This window comes from Haliotis rubra, unplaced genomic scaffold (genome assembly GCF_003918875.1).
Source record: "Haliotis rubra isolate DU_JTF1 unplaced genomic scaffold, ASM391887v1 Scf39, whole genome shotgun sequence".
NCBI lineage: Eukaryota > Metazoa > Mollusca > Gastropoda > Lepetellida > Haliotidae > Haliotis > Haliotis rubra.
In genome coordinates, this window is record NW_025767068.1 from 3,117,405 (window position 1) to 3,144,980 (window position 27,576).

A 27,576-nucleotide genomic window follows, 5' to 3' on the forward strand; every position below is an offset into this window, starting at 1 on the left:
GAAATCAGTGAGCTCAGTAGTAGCGTCCGGAGTATGACATGACCAGCTACACCTTCCAACCCCAAGAATGCAACTCCCATGTTTTCCCGATAGCAATGTGCTCAGACTGTGGCACACAGACGTAGGAATCATCTGATCAAAAACTCTCGGAGATAGAGTAAAACTTGATTAAAGTCCTCTCACAAAAGGAATTTTCAATCTACCACATGAGCAAGACAATTGAAAAACTTGCTCTAAGGCTCTCAAATATATACCAAACTAAAGACAATAGACAATACGACGTCACGGGGACGGTGTGGCTGTCCTCCTGTCACCTTGAGTAACAGCTGATATAACCGCTGCCTCACCGACATCGCCTTGAGTATCAGCTGATATAACCGCTGCTTCACCGACATCGCCTTGAGTATCAGCTGATGTAACCGCTGCCTCACCGACATTGCCTTGAGTATCAGCTGACGTAACCGCTGCCTCACCGACATCGCCTTGAGTATCAGCTGACGTAACCGCTGCCTCACCGACATCGCCTTGAGTATCAGCTGATGTAACCGCTGCCTCACCGACATCGCCTTGAGTATCAGCTGATGTAACCGCTGCCTCACCGACATCGCCCGAGTATCAGCTGATATAACCGCTGCCTCACCGACATCGCCTTGAGTATCAGCTGATGTAACCGCTGCCTCATCGCCTTTGAGTATCAGCTGATGTAACCGCTGCCCCACCGACATCGCCTTGAGTATCAGCTGATGTAACCGCTGCCTCACCGACATCGCCTTGAGTATCAGCTGATGTAACCGCTGCCTCACCGACATCGCCTTGAGTATCAGCTGATGTAACCGCTGCCTCACCGACATCGCTGAGTCTGAGTATCAGCTGATGTAACCGCTGCCTCACCGACATCGCCTTGAGTATCAGCTGATGTAACCGCTGCCTCACCGACATCGCCTTGAGTATCAGCTGATGTAACCGCTGCCTCACCGACATCGCCTTGAGTATCAGCTGATGTAACCGCTGCCTCACCGACATCGCCTCAGCTGAGTATCAGCTGATGCCTAAACATGCCTGAGTATCGACATCGCCGTTGAGTATCAGCTGATGTAACCGCTGCCTCACCGACATCGCCTTGAGTATCAGCTGATGTAACCGCTGCCTCACCGACATCGCCTTGAGTATCAGCTGATGTAACCGCTGCCTCACCGACATCGCCTTGAGTATCAGCTGATGTAACCGCTGCCTCACCGACATCGCCTTGAGTATCAGCTGATGTAACCGCTGCCACATCGACAGCGCCTTGAGTATCAGCTAATGTAACCGTTCAACGGATTCTAACTGCCACATCGACAATCCTTCCTGAGACCTGTCAATGACAGTCGTCACCGACATCTCCTACTACGATCTCAAACAATCATGACAATAGCATCACGAAACTGAGAACAACGCAAAAGAACCGAATCCCTCAAACTTTAACATTGACAACAAGGATAGTGAAGTGAAAGGAGGGCCACATATGGTCGATCTGATGAACTCTTGTGGAACCTATGCAACAAAGAAATCGTTTATGGTTTTCTTTCCGGGGTGGAAGATGGTGATAACTGCCCCTCCTCCCGCCCCCTCGTTATGTACGTCATTCTAGTAACCCTCCACACACCTCCAAGTTGAGGTCACCCGCGACACCTACACTACACTAGACGTTGTTTCAGGAGCCAGGACTTACAGAGTTGAAGCCTCTAATGTAAGGGCAGTGAAATCATTTGATGAGGTCGAACAGTGATATCAATGTGCACCGTCTGAAAAATCTTGTCTCCGTTGTGTCTTTGCCTCTGCTGTACGTGGTCTGTACGAGGTCTGTACACGGTCCTTGTGGTGGAGCTAGTGTGAACCTGGCTATCCAGCTACATTATACAGATCTAATGACTTGTCAGCTGTTAACATTATTTACTATTGATGCAAATGAATGTTACTCATTGCTGGAGGCTGCTATTCTAACTCGCTACACAGCAGGTCTCAGTCTTCTGTAGCTGGTGCTATTAATGCTACACGCTACACAGCAAGTCTCAGTCTTCTGTAGCTGGTGCTATTAATGCCCTCGTCATATGTCGGCGCCTTCGCTCAAGTAATGGCTCCATTCAGCATGTGTTAATGGATGTAAAGAGCACAGTAAAACACATGACACTTAAGGTGCCTCGCGTAATACTGACGTATTTAGTACGTGTTTGGAACTCTGATATCCACTGAATAGATATCTACCCGAACACGTAATAGATCTCAGGCTCATTGTAGGTGTAGCCATACAACTTATACATACACAAACATAAACAATGACAACACATTAACCAGGCCCTCGTATTGCCCAAGTGAGTAGCTACATCATCCACTGACTAGGCCCTCGTATTGCCCCAAGTGAGTAGCTACATCACCCACTGACTAGGCCCTCGTATTGCCTACTGTAGCACACTAGATCAATAACACTATAATGTTTCGGATCACTTTTATGTTTACCTCAAACTCCACCCAGGCGCAGCACGCAGCAGAAGAACCACACCGAGACACTACAAAAGTTCTGCTGCTCATGTCTTATATTTGCTGTCTACAATGGACGTAATGCTCTTCCCGATATGTGTAAACGTCGGGGTGGCTATTACTAGTCTTATAACAGTTTTACCACTCTGATGAATCAGATGAAAACTTTGAGTACACCATTGTAACTTGATATTACTATTCCGGGAGATAATCTCGATCATCAAGCTGATTCCACATGGTGTGAATAGCGACATCGCTCTGACACGTGTGTCAATGAACCCTTGAATAGCGTATATAGTTAGCTCTGACACGTACGTGAATGAACCTGTGGATAGTGTGTATAGTTAGCTCTGACACGTACGTGAATGGACCTGTGGATAGTGTGTATAGTTAGCTCTGACACGTACGTGAATGGACCTGTGGATAGTGTGTATAGTTAGCTCTGACACGTACGTGAATGGACCTGTGGATAGTGTGTATAGTTAGCTCTGACACGTACGTGAATGGACCTGTGGATAACATGTTTAGTTAGCTCTGACACGTACGTGAATGAGCCTGTACAAAGCGTGTTTAGTTAGCTGTAGTAAGATACACCTTTAGTGATGCTACAGTTGACAGATTCGTCTATGGTGGACAGTCATAGAATGTAACATATGCTATGGAGGGATTGTCATGTCAATAGGCTCAAAACAAGAAAATGTTTGAAGTCCTTGAGACCGCATGGCCGTGACGACTCCACCTCTATGTGCATGGTTACACTGATAAATGTAGGTTACAGTTTCTAGTGGTATTCCGACCAAAGCCACTGTGAGTAGCAGCCGTCGGATAAGCTCTTGCATCGACCGTACTTTTTACATTGCTAAAATACCGTTTAGGAAACCATTTCAAAGACTACACTAGCAGCGGTTGATTCCGAGCTCAATCTGCCAATATAAAGAACTCAGACGTTTGACAGAATGCACAAAGCACATTTGGAGAGAAAGACAGAGACCACATCCCTCACGATGCAACCAAATTCCTATTTAAATACCCTAATGTATCTCATGTCGTCCTACATTTAGGACATGTAACCACTGTATCGACATCACTGTGACTGTGATTGCCACATTAGTGGGTACTGTGAACGTTTATATCTGACAGAAACCACCCCTATGTATTATTGATAAACTGGTTGCCTATACATGTACTTGACGACCATGATATGTTTTCACTGTTTCTCGGAGCAGTTGTTGACGAGGTAATTGACAAAACCGGTTAAAGCATAATGACTTCTTTGCTGTTCTTGGTTGAGTTTACAGATGCAAGTTATTTAGAGAAGACCAATTACTACTGATCACAAACTGAACAGAGTGAAGTGTGATTTATAGGGGCACTGTATCACCCGGTTTTGATATGTACACATGCTTTATGTAAATACTGTACCTGGTTCTGTATGATCCACGGAGTCCAATCTCAGGGAAACACTGTACCCTTCACACGAGATATAAAAGTTGTCCTTTACACCGTCAAGCCTTTCAACGTAATACCCCGTAGAAGTACCTTACCTTTGTCAATAGCACAACACCTTGTAGAAATACTTTAACGTTGTCCATAGCACAACACCCCGTAGAAGTACCTTACCTTTGTCCATAGCACAACACCCTGTAGAAGTACCTTACCTTTGTCCATAGCACAACACTCTGTAGTGTCCATGCCGTACTCCACCACGTCAGTGTTTGTCAGCTACACTACCATGCCGTCCTTCACTACGTCAGTGTTTGTCAGCTACACTACCATGCTGTCCTCCACCACGTCAGTGTTTGTCAGCTACACTACCACGCCGTCCTCCACCACGTCAGTGTTTGTCACTACACTACCATGCCGTCCTCCACCACGTCAGTGTTTGTCAGCTACACTACCATGCCGTCCTCCACCACGTCAGTGTTTGTCAGCTACACTACCATGCCGTCCTCCACCACGTCAGTGTTTGTCAGCTACACTACCATGCCGTCCTCCACCACGTCAGTGTTTGTCAGCTACACTACCATGCCGTCCTCCACCACGTCAGTGTTTGTCAGCTACACTACCACGCCGTCCTCCACCACGTCAGTGTTTGTCAGCTACACTACCATGCCGTCCTCCACCACGTCGGTGTTTGTCAGCTACACTACCATGCCGTCCTCCACCACGTCAGTGTTTGTCAGCTACACTACCACGCCGTCCTCCACCACGTCAGTGTTTGTCAGCTACACTACCATGCCGTCCTCCACCACGTCAGTGTTTGTCAGCTACACTACCATGCCGTCCTCCACCACGTCAGTGTTTGTCAGCTACACTACCATGCCGTCCTCCACCACGTCAGTGTTTGTCAGCTACACTACCATGCCGTCCTCCACCACGTCAGTGTTTGTCAGCTACACTACCATGCCGTTCTCCACCACGTCAGTGTTTGTCAGCTACACTACCACGCCGTCCTTCACTACGTCAGTGTTTGTCAGCTACACTACCATTCCGTCCTTCACTACGTCAGTGTTTGTCAGCTACACTACCATGCCGTCCTCCACCACGTCAGTGTTTGTCAGCTACACTACCATGCCGTCCTTCACTACGTCAGTGTTTGTCAGCTACACTACCATGCCGTCCTCCACCACGTCAGTGTTTGTCAGCTACACTACCATGCCTTCCTCCACCACGTCAGTGTTTGTCAGCTACACTACCATGCCGTCCTTCACTACGCCCAGTACACGTCCCCTAAACCTTTATTTCTTCTTCACCGACCTCACGGAATGAACACACTCCATGAGATATCTCAATAACCTAAAACGGTTTTTAATTAAAAAAAAGAAAGACATATTTCCAGAGATATTAGCCTTATGCCTAAATGCCTTGACAATACTAAGATGCCTTGACAATACTAAGATGCCTTGACAATACTAAGATGCCTTGACAATACTAAGATGCCTTGACAATACTAAGATGCCTTGACAATACTAAGATGCCTTGACAATACTAAGATGCCTTGACAATACTAAGATGCCTTGACAATACTAAGATGCCTTGACAATACTAATATGGCCATTCCCCCAGTTTCCCGGACAAGGACTCACAGTAATGAAGCTGGAGTAGGTTCAACAATTTCGAAATACACACATGATTTGGGTGAACCAGAGTGATTGGGAAGCATATTTCTGTAATTGTAAAAACGTTGACTGTGGCAATAAGTCATAAATAATTTCCCTTGAGGAAAAGAAACTATTGTTTAATTTTTCCCGACGGGGCAATATCCAGTTATATATATTGGCAGCAGCCGAAGCTCAGAGTGCACGGTTTTTACCAAAATCCCATCGCGGATGAAAAAGAAAGTGGAATGCTGAACTTCAGAGTCCGCAGAACCGAACGTTAATGTTATCGATATGAAAAATGTATAAGATGCTATCTTCAGCAATGTTGGGATTGCATTCCACTCTGTATTCCAACTTTTAGATCCACTAGGCTTCATCTGGGTCATTACCGTCATCTCCAATTATTTCCTGATCAGATTGGCAAGACCTCAAAGCCAAACTTTAGACAGGCCCGAATTCTATGAATCGAGCCTAACGACTCTTTCATTGAAGCTGTTTTTATCCTAGGTATACTATGCTGCGATATTGTAAGTGGGAACATCAAATGAAATTAAGTTATTGGCCCTGTAAAAGATACGAAGAAATTATTGATTTGACCAAGGAAAGAAAACGATTCAAGGATACGTCTTAAGAAGCCTCAGGGATGAGTTTTAGTGTGGTTTTCAGTAGCCCTGACAGAGGATGTTTATCAATGGCTGTGTAGGGACTCGGGACTGACGTCGGCTCACATCACCTCACAATGTCAATAATCGATACAACTATTGAGTAAACAGTTTCTAAAAAGTTCCATGCATCGGGACATCACATGGTGCGGTAACCGAGAACCGGGTATGATCATCACAAGATGGGGTAACCGAGACCGGGTATGCTTATCACAACATGATTTGGTAACCGAGGACCGGGTATGATCATCACAAGATGGGGTTACCGAAAACCGGGTATGATCATCACACGTTGGGGTAACCGAGGACCGGGTATAATCATCCGGACAACAGGTATCGGGTATGATCATCACAAGATGGGGTAACTGAGAACCGGGTATGATCATCACAAGATGGGATGACCGAGAACTGGGTATGATCATCACAAGATGGGGTGACCGAGAACTGGGTATGATCATCACCGGAAATGGTGAAATGGTAAGCTTAAAGAAGTATCGGTAGAAAAAAAACGATAGCTCTCTGCAGCTAATTCTAATCATATATAATTTATAGAGCCTTTTTTATGTACTAGTTTCATAAAGAAATGGGTGAGTGTGTGTTCCATAACTTCAGGTTCGAACCATCCTAACCCCTGCAACACTGATCACTTCCGGCAATACTCCCATACTAAGACGACACGCCGTGAAACAGTGGACATACTGTTCAAAGCGGCATTAAACCTGACTCACTCACTCACCCTTCTCCCGCTCAGGACCACGCAGGAAGACCGCTTCAGTCTTCAGTCAGATCGTCACTGTGTATCTTTAGTATCGATCTCTACAATCGCAAATATTTGTTAATCAGATTATTCGTGCCGGATAGAAGACACACTCTGCTGGCCAATTGGTAATTACATTCCGCTGATGTTTACAGAACGCTGATTGGCTGATTTCTCTGTTCTGGGTAGTGTTACCTCTACACACTGTTGGACAAATGAATGGCCATCTTTAGGTTAACTTTGCAATGTCGATCACCTTCAGATACGATGTATTGTAATCAGCGAACACTACGTCAAATTATGTTTCTGGCCGTGATTCGGGCCCTCCAAAAGCTCAGCACGTCTCGTAAGATGCTGATTGTTGGCTCCACGGTGTTCCAGGTCTGAATATATTTATGTTACAGAATGGCTGATACCTGTCTGCGGCTTGCAGCGAGAATGAAATACTAGCTTATGTGTGATTAGTATGGAGATTGGCTTACCTGCTCTGGCTTATTCCTGGAACGTTATTAAATAACAGACGAACACACTTCGGGCTGTTGTACCGAGTACACACACAGAGCCACACACTACAGGCTGTTGTACCGAGTACACACACAGACCCACACAATACAGGCTGTTGTACCGAGTACACACACAGACCCACACACTACAAGCTGTTGTACCGAGTACACACACAGACCAACACACTTCAGGTTGTTGTACCGAGTACACACACAGACGAACACACTTCAGGCAGTTGTACCGAGTACACACACAGACGAACACACTTCAGGCTGTTGTACCGAGTACACACACAGACCAACACACTACAGGCTGTTGTACCGAGTACACACACAGACCCACACACTGCAGGCTGTTGTACCGAGTACACACACAGACCCACACACTACAGGCTGTTGTACTGCCGAGTACACACACAGACGAACACACTACAGGCTGTTGTACACACCGAGTACACACACAGGCTGTTGTACCGAGTACACACAGACCCACACACTACAGGCTGTTGTACCGAGTACACACACAGACCCACACACTGCAGGCTGTTGTACCGAGTACACACACAGACCAACACACTACAGGCTGTTGTACCGAGTACACACACAGACCAACACACTACAGGCTGTTGTTCCGAGTACACACACAGACCCACACACTACAGGCTGTTGTACCGAGTACACACACAGACCAACACACTTAAGGCTGTTGTACCGAGTACACATACAGACCAACACACTACAGGCAGTTGTTCCGAGTACACACACACAACAATCTGACTCACTTCAGAGGTCAGCTGAGAGTACATACACATAACAATCTGACTCACTACAGAAGTTAGCTTAGAGTACACACACATAACAATCAGACTCACTTCAGAGGTTAACTTAGAGAACACACACATAACAATCTGACTCACTACAGAGGTTAGCTTAGAGTACACACACATAACAATCTGACTCACTACAGAGGTTAGCTTAGAGTACACACACATAACAATCTGACTCACTACAGAGGTTAGCTTAGAGTACACACACATAACAATCTGACTCACTACAGAGGTTAACTTAGAGTACACACACATAACAATCTGACTCACTACAGAGGTTAACTTAGAGTACACACACATAACAATCTGACTCACTACAGAGGTTAACTTAGAGTCACACACACATAACAATCTGACTCACTCACAGACTCACACACAGGTAACAAGCTTACAGAGGTTACACACACACAACAATCTGACTCACTACAGAGGTTAGCTTAGAGTACACACACATAACAATCTGACTCACTACAGAGGTTAGCTTAGAGTACACACACATAACAATCTGACTCACTACAGAGGTTAACTTAGAGTACAGTACATAACAATCTGACTCACACAGAACACAATCTGACTCACTACAGAGGTTAGCTTAGAGTACACACACATTACAATCTGACTCACTACAGAGGTTAGCTTAGAGTACACACACATAACAATCTGACTCACTACAGAGGTTAGCTTAGAGTACACACACATAACAATCTGACTCACTACAGAGGTTAGCTTAGAGTACACACACATAACAATCTGACTCACTACAGAGGTTAACTTAGAGTACACACACACAATTGACTCACTACTGAGTACTCACTACAGAGGTTAGCTTAGAGTACACACACATTACAATCTGACTCACTACAGAGGTTAGCTTAGAGTACACACACATAACAATCTGACTCACTACAGAAGTTAGCTTAGAGTACACACACATTACAATCTGACTCACTACAGAGGTTAACTTAGAGTACACACACATTACAATCTGACTCACTACAGAGGTTAACTTAGAGTACACACACATTACAATCTGACTCACTACAGAGGTTAGCTTAGAGTACACACACATTACAATCTGACTCACTACAGAGGTTAGCTTAGAGTACACACACATAACAATCTGACTCACTACAGAGGTTAAGCTTAGAGTACACACACATAACAATCTGACTCACTACACAGAGGTTAACTTAGAGTACACACACATTACAATCTGACTCACTACAGAGGTTAGCTTAGAGTACAGACACACACACAATCTGACTCACTACAAGGTTCTTAGAGTGACTACAATCTGACTCACTACAGAGGTTAGCTTAGAGTACACACACATTACAATCTGACTCACTACAGAGGTTAGCTTAGAGTACACACACATTACAATCTGACTCACTACAGAGGTTAGCTTAGAGTACACACACATTACAATCTGACTCACTACAGAGGTTAGCTTAGAGTACACACACATTACAATCTGACTCACTACAGAGGTTAGCTTAGAGTATACACACACATAACAATCTGACTCACTACAGAGGTTAGCTTAGAGTACACACACATTACAATCTGACTCACTACAGAGGTTAGCTTAGAGTACACACACATTACAATCTGACTCACTACAGAGGTTAGCTTAGAGTACACGCACATAACAATCTGACTCACTACAGAGGTTAGCTTAGAGTACACACACATTACAATCTGACATAAGGATGTGTATAGTCATAAGTATGTCCTGGACGGTAATGGAATAGTGTCCTCGTCAGCCGAACATCGGAAGGAGATGAGTTTCAATCCCAGGTGATCGTGTAGCAGCTGAGTGGTAGGATCACCTGAACGGGAAAGTGTCGAGCTGTGTGTCAAAGTGGATTGCACGGCTCAGCCCAGATTTACCTCGCCAGTTTTGATTTTCCTTCAAGCCCGTTTAATAGAGCTTGTGTAGCTGAGCCAGTTTGACGCCGAGCTGAACATATGGAACCAATTCGTCTGAGCTTCCAAAGACTGGAAACTAATTAAAACGAATTTCGATAGACGTGGACATTCCTTTTGAAGGCTTTCAATGCTTACATGTTAAAAAAGCCATTAATAACAGGGACATAACCGGGTGTGTAATGCCTACGTTATATAGCTCTATAATGATTTACAGATTACCGTCTGAGCAAAGCCAAATTCCTGTGCTCAATGGCTTCATGTTAGAGAGAGCCCTTACTGCCACACGCTAAAGGTACATGACATCTCCTACAGAGTTATCACTGGGCGAGGTACACGAAACACGGTACTTCCACCATGCAGAAGTTCTGCAGATGCGGCTGTTGACACCTGAAACATAATACGGAAAATATCACAACAATTATGGGAGGTACACACCCAAGGGAGGTGTACACACACACTCACACACAAACACACACACAGACACGCAAGGGAGGTAGATATGCTCACACTAGGAAAGAGCACACACAAACACGCACACAGACACGCAAGGGAGGTAGGTATACTCATACAAAAGGGATGTATACACACACAAGGAAGGTATGTGCATACACACACAAGGAAGGTACACACACATATAAGGGAGGTAGATATACTCACACAAGAAAAGTACACACACACAGACACAAAACACAAACACACAGACACAAAAGGGAGGTAAGTATGCTCACACAAAAGGGAGGTATAAACACACAAGGAAAATATATGTATATGTACACAAGGGAGGTACACGCACGCACACACAGAAAGGGAGGTCTATTTATATATATGTGTGTGCGTGTGTGTGTGTGTATACACACACAATGGAGGTACTCATACACACGCACACAAGGGAGGTATGTGTACATACACACAAGGGAGGCACACACACGCGCGTACACACACAAGGGAGGTATAAGTATACACACGCACGGGAGGTTACCTAAGATGGGCTCACACACAAAGACAGTGCACACGGAGGTACACGTACGATGTAGGTACATACAGAAGGAAAATACAAAGGAGGGAGGTACACACAAGCTAAGAAAACTCACAGGCGGTTCACACAGGGGATATGCCCACATGGGAGGTACACACAAGGTTTGTTTACACAACGGTGATACACAAAAGGTAAGCATACACAATTAAGGTACGCTCATTGTTACCAACAAAGAAGGTACTAACAAGGCCGGTACAAACAGAGGAGGTACAAACAGAGGACATGCACACAAAGTAGGTGCAAGCAGAGAGGTTGCAAACAAAGGAGGTTTAAACAAAGGGCGTACAAACAAAGGAGTGAGTGAGTGAGTTTGGTATTTCGTCGCTTTTAGCAATATTCCAGCATTATCACGGGGGGGGGGGGAGGGGGCGCGGAAATGGGCTTCACACATTGTACCCATGTGGGGAATCGAACCCGGGCCCTCGGCGTGACGAGCTAACGCTCTAACCACTAGGCTACCCCACCGCCCCACAAACAAAAAAGGTACTAACAAAGGAGCTACCAACAAAGTGGGTGCAAACAAATGGGGTACACACAAAAAATGTGCACACAAAGGCGATGCACATAAATGCGATGCTCACAAAGGCGATCCGCACAAAGGATGTGCACATGAAGCAGGTACCAACAAAAGAGGTACACACAAAGGGAGGTACACACAAAGGGAGGTACACACAAAGGGAGGTACACACAGAAGGAGGTACACACAAAGGGAGGTACACACAAAGGGAGGTACACACACACACAAAGGGAGGGTACAGAGGGAGGTACACACAAAGGAGGTACACACACAGGGGAGGTACACACAAGGAGGTACACACAAAGGGAGGTACACACAGAGGGAGGTACACACAGAGGGAGGTACACACAAAGGGAGGTACACACAAAGGAGGTACACACAAAGGGAGGTACACACAGGGGGAGGTACACACAAAGGGAGGTACACACAAAGGGAGGTACACACAGGGAGGTACACACAAAGGGAGGTACACACAGATGGAGGTACACACAGAGGAGGACACACAACATGGAAGTACACACAAAGGGAGGTACACACAGAGGGAAGGTACACACAGATGGAGGTACACACACAAACACACAAGGGAGGTACACACAAAGGGAGGTACACACAAAGGGAGGTACACACAAAGGGAGGTACACACACAGAGGGAGGGTACACACAAAGGGAGGTACACACAGGGAGGAGTACACACAGAGGGAGGTACACACAGGGGAGGTACACACAGAGGGAGGTACACACACACAAAGGGAGGTACACACAAAGGGAGGTACACACAAAGGGAGGTACACACAAAGGGAGGTACACACAGAGGAGGTACACACAAAGGGAGGTACACACAAGGGAGGTACACACACACAAGGGAGGTACACACAGGGAGGGAGGTACACACAAGGGAGGTACACACACAAAGGGAGGTACACACAGAGGGAGGTACACACACACAAGGGAGGTACACACAAAGGGAGGTACACACAGGGGGAGGGAGGTACACACAAAGGGAGGTACACACAAGGGAGGTACACACACAGAGGGAGGTACACACAAAAGGGAGGTACACACAGAGGGAGTACACACAGAGGGAGGTACACACAAGGGAGGTACACACAGAGGAGGTACACACACAAGGGAGGTACACACAGGTGGGGGAGGTACACACAAAGGGAGGTACACACAAAGGGAGGTACACACAAAGGGAGGTACACACAAAGGGAGGTACACACAAAGGGAGGTACACACAAGGGAGGTACACACAAAGGGAGGTACACACAAAGGGAGGTACACACAAAGGGAGGTACACACAGAGGGAGGTACACACAAAGGGAGGTACACACAGAGGGAGGTACACACAAAGGGAGGTACACACAGATGGAGGTACACACAGAGGGAGGTACACACAGAGGGAGGTACACACAGAGGGAGGTACACACATGGAAGTGCACACAGAGGGAGTTACACACAAAGGGAGGTACACAGATGGAGGTACACACAAAGGGAGGTACACACAAAGGGACACACACAGGGAGGTGCACACACAAAGGGAGGTACACACAGAGGGAGGTACACACAAAGGGAGGTACACACAGAGGGAGGTACACACAAAGGGAGGTACACACAAAGGGAGGTACAAAAACACATGTGAGGATACATAAAGGTAACAGACTACACTGATATACATTAGCAGACTCCACGCGGCTGATGGTACGATCGTTGTAGCAGTCTAATAACTAACGTTATGCCTAACCGATACCATATATAGTTGATGCATTATGGAGTGGTATGTCTGAGGCGTGAGTAAGTGCCTTCAGGTTGATACTGGCGTCCTGTACACGTCCGTGATTCATATGTCACTTGGTGTATGAAGCCTGGTCTCATCTAAGGATGCAGTCGGTAACACAGCGCAAGGAAGACGCGCCATGTCAATTACCATTCATTTATAGATGTCAGTGTACTTCGTGGCTGAGACGGTTTCAGAGGGCCGATCCAATCTCAGGAGTCTTAAGACAACGGGTCTGACTGACGTGACCTTCTAAATTTATCGGAATATAAGAGGTGCGACACAGACCATATTTCATTTCTATTGCGTTTTCCGCTCTTCAAGATCTATACATAATGTATAATACAGATAATGTTATGTTTGTCATGCATGATATGGAAGTGTGCCAATGGTTCGACAGAACATCCACAGAGACGTATTCTGGAATAGCCAACACGTTACAATAACCATACGTCGATGTATAACAAATCAGGTTGGTTATCCTGTGTCGTAATGACTCTATATGGTGTCTGTATGTTCAGACCCAGTGTGTCGACGACCCAAGTAATTAAGCCAATTCTCATTCAGATCGATCGTAATGGTCAGCACTGACCACGTGTCCAGGACCGTCTCCTGTAGCCATGTAAGAGGGAAGTGCTGTTACGGGTCTGCCTGGCATATATTCCAGTACTAACAGTACCAAACTGTACTATAGAACCAAAATAGAACACAAATAGCCTCACATCTACAGATTGTGTCTGTAGTCAGAGAGAGATATCTTTGTACTGATAGTGGGTAGATTGTACCAGTACATCGAACTGTTTCACCTGGTAGTGGGTAGTATAGATTGTACAGGACAACGACCGAACTGTTTCACCGAGACCATCGACCTCTGTTTTACCTGATAGTGGGTAGATTGTACCAGTACATCGACCTCTGTTTCACCTGATAGTGGGTAGATTGTGCCAGAACATCGACTTCTGTTTCACCTGATAGTGGGTAGATTGTACCAGTACATCGAACTGTTTCACCTGATAGTGGGTAGATTGTGCCAGAACATCGACCTCTGTTTCACCTGATAGTGGGTAGATTGTACCAGTACATCGAACTGTTTCACCTGATAGTGGGTAGATTGTACCAGTTAATCGAACCGTTTCACCTGATAGTGGGTAGATTGTACCAGTACATCGAACTGTTTCACCTGATAGTGGGTAGATTGTACCAGTTAATCGAACCGTTTCACTTGATAGTGGGTAGATTGTACCAGTACATCGAGCTATTTCACCTGATAGTGGGTAGATTGTTCCAGTACATCGAACTGTTTCACCTGATAGTGAGCAAACTTGAGTGTTGATTGAACCATTGGTAGGGGGTAATATTGGAGCCCTTTGTGCACACTGAAGGGCATGGATTAACCGTACTTTGAATAACGTGGTGGTAACAGCAGTTACAGTAGTAGAAGTAGGAGTAGTTGTTGTTGTAGTACTTGTAATAGTTGCCGTAGTTGCAGTTGTGTAGTAGTACTAGCAGTAGTAGTTGTTGTAGTAGCAGTAGTAGTTGTTGTTGTAGTAGTAGTTGTTGTAGTTGTAGTAGTAGTGGTGGTAGTAGCAGTTGTAGTAGTGATAGTTGTAGTAGTGGTAGTAGTAGCAGTAGTAGCAGTAGTAGTGGTGGTGGTGGTAGTAATAGTGGTAGAAGTAGTGGCATTAATAGTAATAGTAATAGTAGTGACAGTTGTCGTTGTAGTAGTCGTTGTCGTAGTCACAAAAGTGATGGTGCTTCCTACGTATTGTGGGAGGACGTGCATGCACATGAACACGCCTACACCAGTGATCACGTCCTGACATCTGATGGCCTCATCCCCATCCCCCAAGATATCCCCATCACGGCGGCCCCATCACGTGGTCACAAACCTGAAGTAATGTGCGATTGATCTTAACACGCGCCTGAATGTTCGCCGGGCAAAATCACAGTTAACCAATACCGTAAACTGTTGCAGAGCGATGAATGTGAGAAAACAAAATAAATCCTTGTTAAGGATCTGTTCATATGTCTGCCAACAGAACCATTTCCACTTTAAACAATCATCAAACTTAATTCACCAGTGAAAGATCCGCAGTAACAGTAGCAGCAGCAGCAGCAGCACGTGGGGGACCCCTGCCTCGGACAAAACCTGGAGGCCTCTCAGCAGCGTATTGGTTCCCCTATCGATCAAAATGAACTCAACATGTTACGATTAAAGTGTGTTAGTCCCCGACTCGGTCAGCCTAGACCCCCCAGAGCCAGGTCACGAGAGGGTCAATTACAAACATTAAGTCTTTCCACCCCTTTGCCTCTTTGTCAATCATTTGGTTATAAAACCACTAACTTTGGATTGGCCATTTCTTCCCCCCGGAAACTGTGCTTTTAACTCTAGTCTGTATTTCGAGACTGCAGCGTATTAAGAGCAATCTACTATCATTAATCAAATGTTTTATTTGATCATCTTGACAATGTGCTGATTTGGATTTGGATAAAAGCACGCCACGTAACATTCGTTCCAGATTGTGGCACTGTCTGTTGATTGAATTTGGATTGTCAGCGGTATGAATGTTGAATCGTCGCTTTTTGTGAAGTTAGTTTCATCCATCGGAAGAGAATGTGTGAGTGTTTCTGTGCATCGATCTTTCAGTGACAGCCAGCTTCAATCTAACCAAGCTGGGTTGCCTAACCGCTGACAGGGAATGGCCTCAATGTAGCGAGGAAGACCACATCGGATTTTCTCGTGCCTTTGTTGTGTTATCGTTCCAAGGGAACCCGGAAAAAACTGATAAATTTCCAAGTCACACAAGAATGAAAACGTATAGAGCCAAAATACCCTAGCTCGAGCAGCAACACATACCCCGTGTAACACAGCATTACCCTGTCCAGAGATATAATGTCCTGTCTACAGACGCAGTGTCCCGGTCTAGAGAAGTTGTGTCCTGTCCTGTCTGGAGATGCAATGTCATGTCGAGAGACGCAGTGTCCTGTCTAGAGACGCATTGTCCTGTCTAGAGAAACAGTGTTCTGTCCTGTCTAAAGATGCAGTGTCCCGTCTAGGGAAGCTGTGTCCTGTCCTGTCTGGAGATGCAATGTTTTTTTGTCTAGAGACTCAATGTCTAGTCTAGAGACGCAGTGTCCTGTCTAGAGACCGGGTGTCCCGTCTAGAAAAGCAGTGTCCTGTCCTGTCTAGAGATGCAATGTCCTGTCTGGAGATGCAATGTCCTGTCTAAAGAAGCAGTGTCTTGTCTAGAGACGTTGTGTCCTGAGCTGTCTGGAGATGCAATGTCCTGTCTAGAGAAGCAATGTCCTGTCTAGAGACGCAATGTCCTGTTTGGAGACCGAGTGTCCCGTTTAGAAATGCAGTGTTCTGTCCTGTCTGGAGATGCAGTGTCCTGTCCAGAGATGCAGGGTCTCGTCCAGAGAAGCAATGTCCTGTCTAGAGATGCAGTGTCCTGTCTAGAGACGCAGTGTCCTGTCTAGAGACGCAGTGTCCTGTCTAGAGAAGCAGTGTCCTGTCTAGAGACTCAGTGTCCTGTCTAGAGAAGCAGTGTCCTGTCTAGAGACGCATTGTCTTGTCTAGTCTATTTCCTGGACATACGGGCAAGACAACACTGTTCCTGTTTACGGCGGCCTGGTGTTAACACAACATAGACAGTATCTCTGACCTTGGCCCAGTATCTCTGACCTTGGCCTGTGGTACCGAGCACCCAATTGTTGCCCCGAGATTGGGAAACAACAACAACAAAAATAGGAGTTTACAGGCAGGTCTTTTGAGACGTTTTGTCATAATGTACTTGTCAACAACAGAGAAGGGTGGAACAAATTATAATCTGCTTGGAAAGTTCAAGCTTCTACCACCTGGTCGGGTTCTGTGGAAGATCACCCGGGAATCAATTTGCTTCAGCTTAATTTCTTGATCAGCTTGACTTTTTACATGCTTTTTCAAAGTTCTCTTTTCCTTTTCTTTCTAAGCTTCCCTCTTTTCATTCTTCTTTTTCATGTTCCAATTTCATTTTTTTATCTTTTTGAGTTTTCAAATTTCACTTTTGATTTTCTTTAACCAATTTTCTCTTTTAAATTCTAATTTCTTTAAAGCCCAAATATCAGCCTTTTTCTCCAATCTAAACCAGCGTATCGTTAATGCATCCAATTCCTCCCTTAACCAGGTAAATATCGAAAATGGTTGACATTATATCTGCCTACCTGATTTAGTGTCATGTTGGTAGCAATAAATAATAGTAAAATATTCCTGTCAATAAATTATTCTTAAAAATAAATGCTGGGAACTTTTCCACCTTCCTGGAGTGGTGAAGTCCGTGTTACACCTTCGTGGTGTGGTGAAGTCCTTGTTCCAATCCCCTGGTGTGGTGAAGTCCGTGTCTCACCTTTCAGGTGTGTCGTGAAGTCCGTGTGAAGTCCTTGTTCCACCTTCCTGGTGTGGTGAAGTCCTTGTTCCACCTTCCTGGTGTGGTGAAGTCCGTGTCTCGTGGTGTGGTGAAGTCCTTGTTCCACTGTGTCAGGTGGTCCACCTTCCTGGTGTGGTGAAGAAGTGTTCCACCTTCCTGGTGTGGTGAAGTCCTACACCTCCCAGGTGTGGTGAAGTCCGTGTTCCACCTTCCTGGTGTGGTGAAGTCCGTGTTCCACCTTCCTGGTGTGGTGAAGTCCGTGTTACACCTTCCTGGTGTGGTGAAGTCACTGTTACACCTTCCTGGTGTGGTGAAGTCCTTGTTCCACCTTCCTGGTGTGGTGAAGTCCTTGTTACACCTTCCTGGTGTGGTGAAGTCCTTGTTCCACCTTCCTGGTGTGGTGAAGTCCGTGTTCCATCTTCCGGGTGTGGTGAAGTCACTGTTCCTCCTTCCTGGTGTTGTGAAGTCTTTGTTACACCTTCCTGGTGTGGTGAAGTCCTTGTTCCACCTTCCTGGTGTGGTGAAGTCCGTGTTCCACCTTCCTGGTGTGGTGAAGTCACTGTTCCACCTTCCGGGTGTGGTGAAGTCACTGTTCCACCTTCCTGGACTGGTGAAGTCATTGTTCCACCTTCCTGGTGTGGTGAAGTCATTGTTCCACCTCCCTGGTGTGGTGAAGTCATTGTTCCACCTTCCTGGTGTGGTGAAGTCCGTGTTACACCTTCCTGGTGTGGTGAAGTCCGTGTTACACCTTCCTGATGTGGTGAAGTCACTGTTCCACCTTTCTGGTGTGGTGAAGTCATTGTTCCTTCTTCCTGGTGTGTTAAAGTCCTTGTTCCACCTTCCTGGTGTGGTGAAGTATTGTTCCACCTTCCTGGTGTGGTGAAGTCCGTGTTCCTCCTTCCTGGTGTGTTGAAGTCCTTGTTCCATCTTCCTGGTGTGGTGAAGTATTGTTCCACCTTCCTGGTGTGGTGAAGTCCTTGTTACACCTTCCTGGTGTGGTGAAGTCCTTGTTCCACCTTCCGGGTGTGGTGAAGTCCTTGTTCCACCTTCCTGGTGTGGTGAAGTCCGTGTTCCACCTTCCTAGAGTGGTGAAGTCTTTGTTACACCTTCCTGGTATGCTGAAGTCATTGTTACACCTTCCTGGTGTGGTGAAGTCTTTGTTACACCTTCCTGGTGTGGTGAAGTCATTGTTCCACCTTCCTGGTGTGGCGAAGTCCGTGTTCCATCTTCCTGGTGGGGTGAAGTCCTTGTTCCACCTTCCTGGTGTGGTGAAGTCCGTGTTCCACCTTCCTGGTGTGGTGAAGTCCGTGTTACACCTTCCTGGTTTGGTGAAGTCCGTGTTACACCTTCCTGGTGTGGTGAAGTCCTTGTTACACCTTCCTGGTGTGGTGAAGTCCTTGTTCCACCTTCCTGGTGTGATGAAGTCCGTGTTACACCTTCCTGGTGTGGTGAAGTCATTGTTCCACCTTCCTGGTGTGGTAAAGTCATTGTTCCACCTCCCTGGTGTGGTGAAGTCCTTGTTCCACCTTCATGGTGTGGCGAAGTGCGTGTTACACCTTCCTGGTGTGGTGAAGTCCGTGTTACACCTTCCTGGTGTGGTGAAGTCATTGTTCCACCTTTCTGGTGTGGTGAAGTCATTGTTCCTCCTTCCTGGTATATTGAAGTCCTTGTTCCACCTTCCTGGTGTGGTGAAGTCCGTGTTCCACCTTCCTGGTGTGGTGAAGTCACTGTTCCACCTTCCTGGTGTGGTGAAGTCTTTGTTACACCTTCCTGGTGTGGTGAAGTCCTTGTTTCACCTTCCTGGTGTGGTGAAGTCATTGTTCCAATTCCCTGGTGTGGTGAAGTCCGTGTCTCACACAGTTCCCAGGTGGTGTGCACTTCCCAGGTGTGGTGAAGTCCGTGTTACACCTTCCTGGTGTGGTGAAGTCCTTGTTCCACCTTCCTGGTGTGGTGAAGTCCGTGTTCCACCTTCCTGGTGTGGTGAAGTCCGTGTTACACCTTCCTGGTGTGGTGAAGTCAGTTGTTCCACCTTCCTGGTGTGGTGAAAGTCCTGGACTGGTGAAGTTGTTCCACCTTCCTGGTGTGGTGAAGTCCTTGTTACACCTTCCTGGTGTGGTGAAGTCCCGGTGTGGTGAAGTTGTTCCACCTTCCTGGTGTGGTGAAGTCCGTGTTACACCTTCCTGGTGTGGTGAAGTCCGTGTTCCACCTTCCTGGTGTGGTGAAGTCCGTGTTCCACCTTCCCTTTGATGTGGTGAAGTTCACCTTCCGGGTGTGGTGTTCCACCTTCCTGGTGTGGTGAAGTCATTGTTCACCTTCCTGGTGTGGTGAAGTCCTTGTTCCACCTTCCCTTCCACCTTCCTGGTGTGGTGAAGTCATTGTTCCACCTTCCTGGTGTGGGAAGTCCTTGTTCCACCTTCCCGGGTGTGGTCATTGTTACACCTTCCCGGGTGTGGTGAAGTCCGTGTTACACCTTCCCTGTTAAAGTTGTTCCACCTTTCTGGTGTGGTGAAGTCCGTGTTCCTCCTTCCTGGTGTGGTGAAGTCCTTGTTCCACCTTCCTGGTGTGGTGAAGTTACACCTTCCTGGTGTGGTGAAGTCCCTTGTTACACCTTCCTGGTGTGGTGGTGTGTTCCACCTTCCTGGTGTGGCGAAGTCCGTGTTCCACCTTCCTGGTGTGGTGAAGTCCTTGTTCCACCTTCCTGGTGTGGTGAACCTTCCTGGTGTGGTGAAGTCCGTGTTACACCTTCCCTGAAGTGTGGTGAAGTCACCTTCCTTGTGGTGAACACCTTCCTGGTGTGGTGAAGTCCCGTGTTACACCTTCCTGGTGTGGTGAAGTCCTTGTTCCACCTTCCTGGTGTGGTGAAGTCCTTGTTACACCTTCCTGGTGTGGTGTGTGAGTCATTGTTCCACCTCCCTGGTGTGGTGAAGTCCTTGTTCCACCTTCTGGTGTGGTGAAGTGGTGTGGTGAAGTCATTGTTCCACCTTCCTGGTGTGGTAAAGTCATTGTTCCACCTCCCTGGTGTGGTGAAGTCACTGTTCCACCTTCCTGGACTGGTGAAGTCATTGTTCCACCTTCCTGGTGTGGTGAAGTCCTTGTTCCACCTCCCTGGTGTGGTGAAGTCCTTGTTCCACCTCCTGGTGTGGTGAAGTCCTTGTTCCACCTTCCGGTGTGGTGAAGTCCGTGTTACACCTTCCTGGTGTGGTGAAGTCCGTGTTACACCTTCCTGATGTGGTGAAGTCACTGTTCCATCTTTCTGGTTTGGTGAAGTCATTGTTCCTTCTTCCTGATGTGTTAAAGTCCTTGTTCCACCTTTCTGGTGTGGTGAAGTCCGTGTTCCTCCTTCCTGGTGTGTTGAAGTCCTTGTTCCATCTTCCTGGTGTGGTGAAGTCCTTGTTCCACCTTCCGGGTGTGGTGAAGTCCTTGTTCCACCTTCCTGGTGTGGTGAAGTCCGTGTTCCACCTTCCTAGTGTGGTGAAGTCTTTGTTACACCTTCCTGGTATGCTGAAGTCATTGTTACACCTTGTGGTGAAGTCCCGGTGTGGTGAAGTCTTTGTTACACCTTCCTGTGGTGAAGTCATTGTTCCTCCTTCCTGGGTGAAGTCCGTGTTCCATCTTCCTGGTGTGGTGAAGTCCTTGTTCCACCTTCCTGGTGTGGTGAAGTCCGTGTTCCACCTTCCTGGTGTGGTGAAGTCCGTGTTACACCTTCCTGGTTTGGTGAAGTCCGTGTTACACCTTCCTGGTGTGGTGAAGTCCTTGTTACACCTTCCTGGTGTGGTGAAGTCCGTGTTACACCTTCCTGGTGTGATGAAGTCCTTGTTACACCTTCCTGGTGTGGTGAAGTCCTTGTTCCACCTTCCTTCCTGGTGTGGTGAAGTCATTGTTCCACCTTCCTGGTGTGGTGAAGTCCTTGTTCCACCTTCATGGTGGTGTGGCGAAGTGCGTGTTACACCTTCCTGGTGTGGTGAAGTCCGTGTTACACCTTCCTGGTGTGGTGAAGTCATTGTTCCACCTTTCTGGTGTGGTGAAGTCATTGTTCCTCCTTCCTGGTATATTGAAGTCCTTGTTCCACCTTCCTGGTGTGGTGAAGTCCGTGTTCCACCTTCCTGGTGTGGTGAAGTCACTGTTCCACCTTCCTGGTGTGGTGAAGTCTTTGTTACACCTTCCTGGTGTGGTGAAGTCCTTGTTCCACCTTCCTGGTGTGGTGAAGTCAGTGTTACACCTTCCTGGTGTGGTGAAGTCATTGTTCCACCTTCCTGGTGTTGAAGTCCTTGTTCCACCTTCCTGGTGTGTTGAAGTCATTGTTCCACCTTCCTGGTGTGGTGAAGTCCTTGTTCCACCTTCCTGGTGTGGTGAAGTCATTGTTCCATCTCCCTGGTGTGGTGAAGTCCTTGTTCCACCTCCCTGGTGTGGTGAAGTGCGTGTTACACTTTCCTGGTGTGGTGAAGTCCGTGTTACACCTTCCTGATGTGGTGAAGTCACTGTTCCACCTTCCTTTTGTGGTGAAGTCATTGTTCCACCTTCCTGGTGTGTTGAAGTCCTTGTTCCACCTTCCTGGTGTGGTGAAGTCATTGTTCCACCTTCCTGGTGTGTTGAAGTCCTTGTTCCACCTTCCTGGTGTGTTGAAGTCCGCTGGCGGTAGAGTATAGTCAACCAGCCTACTGATCCTGCCCCATGCTGTCGTTGATGGTGCTAGAATCAACTTTCAGGGAACAATTAGACCCCATTAATGGCTAACTTCGTTCATTAATGGCGCCACTTAGGTTTTGCTTTGAAACACTTCCGAGCCTCTTCCGTTATGCACGTGCTAATGGACGTGGTTGTCCGTTTTTCATCTTTGAAGTTTGCTATACGAGATAGTGCTTCCAGCTGAACACTTGCATAGAAGATGAGACCATGTCACCATGGAAGATGCACGACATATGAGCTTACAGCCGACGACAGACGAAGCTGCAGTATCTCCAACAGATGACGTAATCTGCAACTGAATGCGTGATGTAAGATGAGGCGAGAAGTCAGCACTATAGATGTGAGTGTTGCAACATATCATGCTTGCTAGGCGACAGCGTCACATTATAATCACCATTTTCATCAAAGCCAGATTCTGTTGAACTTCTATTTAGTTTTACCAGCCCAACAGGTTCCCGTGGGATTTCTGGGGAATTAAACGTTCTCGGTACTACATGCCTGTTAAAAGAATGAAGATGCATACTGGGACGAACAATACGGGAATATCGCGGAAAACGAAGAAGCGGAAAAAACGAATGAGTTATTGAGATAGTTCACTGTCGGGGCTGTCTAGAACTGTAGGCTATATGCCGTGAAAAACTTAACATTTCCCGAGGTTTAACAATCTCTGAGTTAAAACACCTCGATATCGATCATGGTAATATTGCCAATATCAGTCAGCTTTACTCCATCAAACGAACAGAGACTCCCCCAGCAAAACAAAACATGGAGTTAAACCTCATCAGTTACACCTCCCCAGCGGAGTTCACTGACCGTCCGCAGCAGACACGCTCATGTCTGACCAGCCTATAAGAACCTAGCGTCGCTCTGAGGCCAACATCAGACGTCTCCAGTTCCCCACTAAATCCAGTGATTGTTCTGTAATTCCTTTCAAGACAGGAGAGCTGACGTCACCAATCATACAGCCTATTGCCTGCCTGCTTCCCGTGTAGTTAGGTACACAGTGTAACATTCAGGTGTAGTTAGGTATACAGTGTAACATTCAGGTGTAGGCTACACAGTGTAACATTCAGGTGTAGGCTAGGTACACAGTGTAACATTCAGGTGTAGGCTTGGTACACAGTGTAACATTCAGGTGTAGGCTAGGTACACAGTGTAACATTCAGGTGTAGGCTTGGTACACAGTGTAACATTCAGGTGTAACATTCAGGTGTAGGCTTGGTACACGGTGTAACATTCAGGTGTAGGCTAACATTCAGGTACACAGTGTAACATTCAGGTGTAGGCTAGGTACACAGTGTAACATTCAGGTGTAGGCTTGGTACACAGTGTAACATTCAGGTGTAGGCTGGGTACACAGTGTAACATTCAGGTGTAGGCTAGGTACACAGTGTAACATTCAGGTGTGTAGGCTACGGTGGTACACAGTGTAACATTCAGGTGTAGGCTGGTACACAGGTACACAGTGTAACATTCAGGTGTAGGCTAGGTACACAGTGTAACATTCAGGTGTAGGTACACGGTGTAACATTCAGGGTACACACAGTGTAACATTCAGGTGTAGGCTTGGTACACAGTGTAACATTCAGGTGTAGGCTAGGTACACAGTGTAACATTCAGGTGTAGGCTAGGTACACAGTGTAACATTCAGGTGTAGGCTAGGTACACAGTGTAACATTCAGGTGTAGGCTAGGTACACAGTGTAACATTCAGGTGTAGGCTAGGTACACAGTGTAACATTCAGGTGTAGGCTTGGTACACAGTGTAACATTCAGGTGTAGGCTTGGTACACAGTGTAACATTCAGGTGTAGGCTTGGTACACAGTGTAACATTCAGGGTACACACAGTGTAACATTCAGGTGTAGGCTAGGTACACAGTGTAACATTCAGGTGTAGGCTTGGTACACAGTGTAACATTCAGGTGTAGGCTTGGTACACAGTGTAACATTCAGGTGTAGGCTTGGTACACAGTGTAACATTCAGGTGTAGGCTAGGTACACAGTGTAACATTCAGGTGTAGGCTTGGTACACAGTGTAACATTCAGGTGTAGGCTAGGTACACAGTGTAACATTCAGGTGTAGGCACAGGTGTAACATTCAGGCTGGATACACAGGTAACATTCATGCTTGATACACAGTGTAACATTCAGGTGTAGGCTTGGTACACAGTGTAACATTCAGGTGTAGGCTAGGTACACAGTGTAACATTCAGGTGTAGGCTTGGTACACAGTGTAACATTCAGGTGTAGGCTAGGTACACAGTGTAACATTCAGGTGTAGGCTTGGTACACAGTGTAAGATTCAGGTGTAGGCTTGGTACACAGTGTAACATTCAGGTTTAGGCTAGGTAACACAGGTGTAGTGTAACAGTGTAACATTCAGGTTTAGGCTTGAAACAGTGTAACATTCAGGTGTAGGCTTGGTACACAGTGTAACATTCAGGTGTAGGCTTGGTACACAGTGTAACATTCAGGTTTAGGCTTGAAACACAGTGTAACGTTCAGGTGTAGGCTAGATGCACAGTGTAAGAAATTGAGTGCAGGATAGATACCAGGAATAACACTTTAAATAGAGCCAGGATGCAGAGAATAAAATTCCAATTCGACGCTAGATAGTGTACCATGTCAACACAACAGAATTTTAATGGAGGATCTGGATGAATGTATTCAACAATTAGCGGGGTGTTGCACACTCAGCTTCATGTCCTCTTTTACATAAGCCCTCCACTAAGACGCTGACAGAATGAGGTACAATCCATTAGCTAATACAAAGCTATTTACTGTTTAGTCCGAGAAACGTCTACAATCCTTTGTTTAGCGTGTTTTACATCGTGTTCTTAAGTCAATGGTAATTCTCGTCACAAAGCACATGTCACGTTATTTTGATGTTTTCATCCCATACTGACACTGAGCACTGAACAAACTCGTCTGGGTATGTCGGGGAGGCAGGTCTGCACAATTTGAACGATGTGTTTTAATGTTGTATTGAAATTGAACATTTTCGAACAAACTTTCGAGAAACTTTGTACCGACAACTGAAATGCTGTGCACGAGTGGTTTGAGAGTGATTACTTCCACCATCTGACCCTATGTTGTTAGAGTGATTACTTCCACCATCTGACCCTATGTTGTTAGTGTGATTACTTCCACCATCTGACCCTATGTTGTTAGAGTGATTACTTCCACCATCTGACCCTATGTTGTTAGAGTGATTACTTCCACCATCTGACTCTATGTTGTTAGAGTGATTACTTCCACCATCTGACCCTATGTTGTTAGAGTGATTACTTCCACCATCTGTTGTTAGAGTGATTACTTCCACCATCTGACCCTATGTTGTTAGAGTGATTACTTCCACCATCTGACCCTGATTATGTTGTTAGAGATTACTTCCACCATCTGATTAGAGTGATTACTTCCACCATCTGACCCTATGTTGTTAGAGTGATTACTTCCACCATCTGACCCTATGTTGTTAGAGTGATTACTTCCACCATCTGACCCTATGTTGTTAGAGTGATTACTTCCACCATCTGACCCTATGTTGTTAGAGTGATTACTTCCACCATCTGACCCTATGTTGTTAGAGTGATTACTTCCACCATCTGACCCTATGTTGTTAGAGTGATTACTTCCACCATCTGACCCTATGTTGTTAGAGTGATTACTTCCACCATCTGACCCTTTGTGTTAGAGTGATTACTTCCACCATCTGACCCTATGTTGTTAGAGTGATTACTTCCACCATCTGACCCTATGTTGTTAGAGTGGTTACTTCCAACATCTGACCATATGTTTTAAGTGTGATTATTTCCACCATGTGAGTCAACGTTGTGAGAGTGATTACTTCCACTGTGTGACAATATATTTCGAGAGTGATTACTTCCACCATCATTCTGTATAAAGTACGTAAACATCCTACGGGAATAGCAACGACACATGAACCGTTATGGTGCCACCCGAGCCCAGCAGGAAACTGATAAATGTGATGTTGGCTTATCAATCATATGAGGCCCTACCCTGAATTATGCGCGCCATGCAAGCAGGGCTTGAGTCTACGAGTAACCCGAGTTCCCACCTCGGAGTGTATATGGCAGGTGTAAGGGACGAGGATGATGATATAGCAGGTGCAGTGGACGAGGATGATGATGTAGTAGGCCACGTGGGCTCTCAACATGATCAATACTCTCCTACAGCGCCAAATGTCGGCTCTCAAGTGTTCAGTAAACACATAGCGTTTAATAGAACGGTTTTGTCAGTGGTTTTTTCTCACCGCCATGAGGAGCAAGCCTCGGGACAAGAGACGGGATTTAGCGAGATTGTTGAAGGAGACGCTTGGTTTAGACGGGTATTGACACTTTCAACAAGTTAAGTAAATTATGCCCGGAAGTCTCGCGGACGAATGCTGGCTATGCCTGATTAATCTGATTAGTGAAACCCAATTGTCAGGTTTAGGTTTGAGAGTTTCGGCACACACCTGGCTTATTGAGCAGTGACGTGATTCTGTTAGCAATGGAAGAACTAATCCCTTGCCAGTTTCAGACAACAATCATTCGACCATCACTTCTACCTACAGGTTGTACACCGACACTTGTAAGAGTCCTGTACTGGTGTAAGAGTCCTGCACTGGTGTGAGAGTCCTATGCTAATGTAAGAGTCCTGTACTGGTGTAAGAGTCCTGTACTGGTGTGAGAAGTCCTGTACTGATGTAAGAGTCCTGTGCTGATGTAAGAGTCCTGTACTGATGTAAGAGTCCTATACTAATGTAAGAGTCCTGTACTGATGTAAGAGTCCTGTACTGATGTAAGAGTCCTGTACTGATGTAAGAGTCCTGTACTGATGTAAGAGTCCTGTA

The 27,576-nt window shown here is 46.3% G+C and overlaps 1 protein-coding gene across 1 annotated transcript in view; it reads left to right on the top strand.

The window, feature by feature from the left end:
- The first annotated feature begins 6,658 nt into the window (after positions 1-6,658).
- Positions 6,659-27,576, top strand: part of LOC124286685 (fibropellin-1-like) — a 76,403-nt gene continuing 55,485 nt past the window's right edge. The window contains exon 1 of the mRNA XM_046723093.1: positions 6,659-6,757. Within this exon, the coding sequence (XP_046579049.1) occupies positions 6,659-6,757 (99 nt within the window). The remainder of the gene's footprint in view (positions 6,758-27,576) is intronic.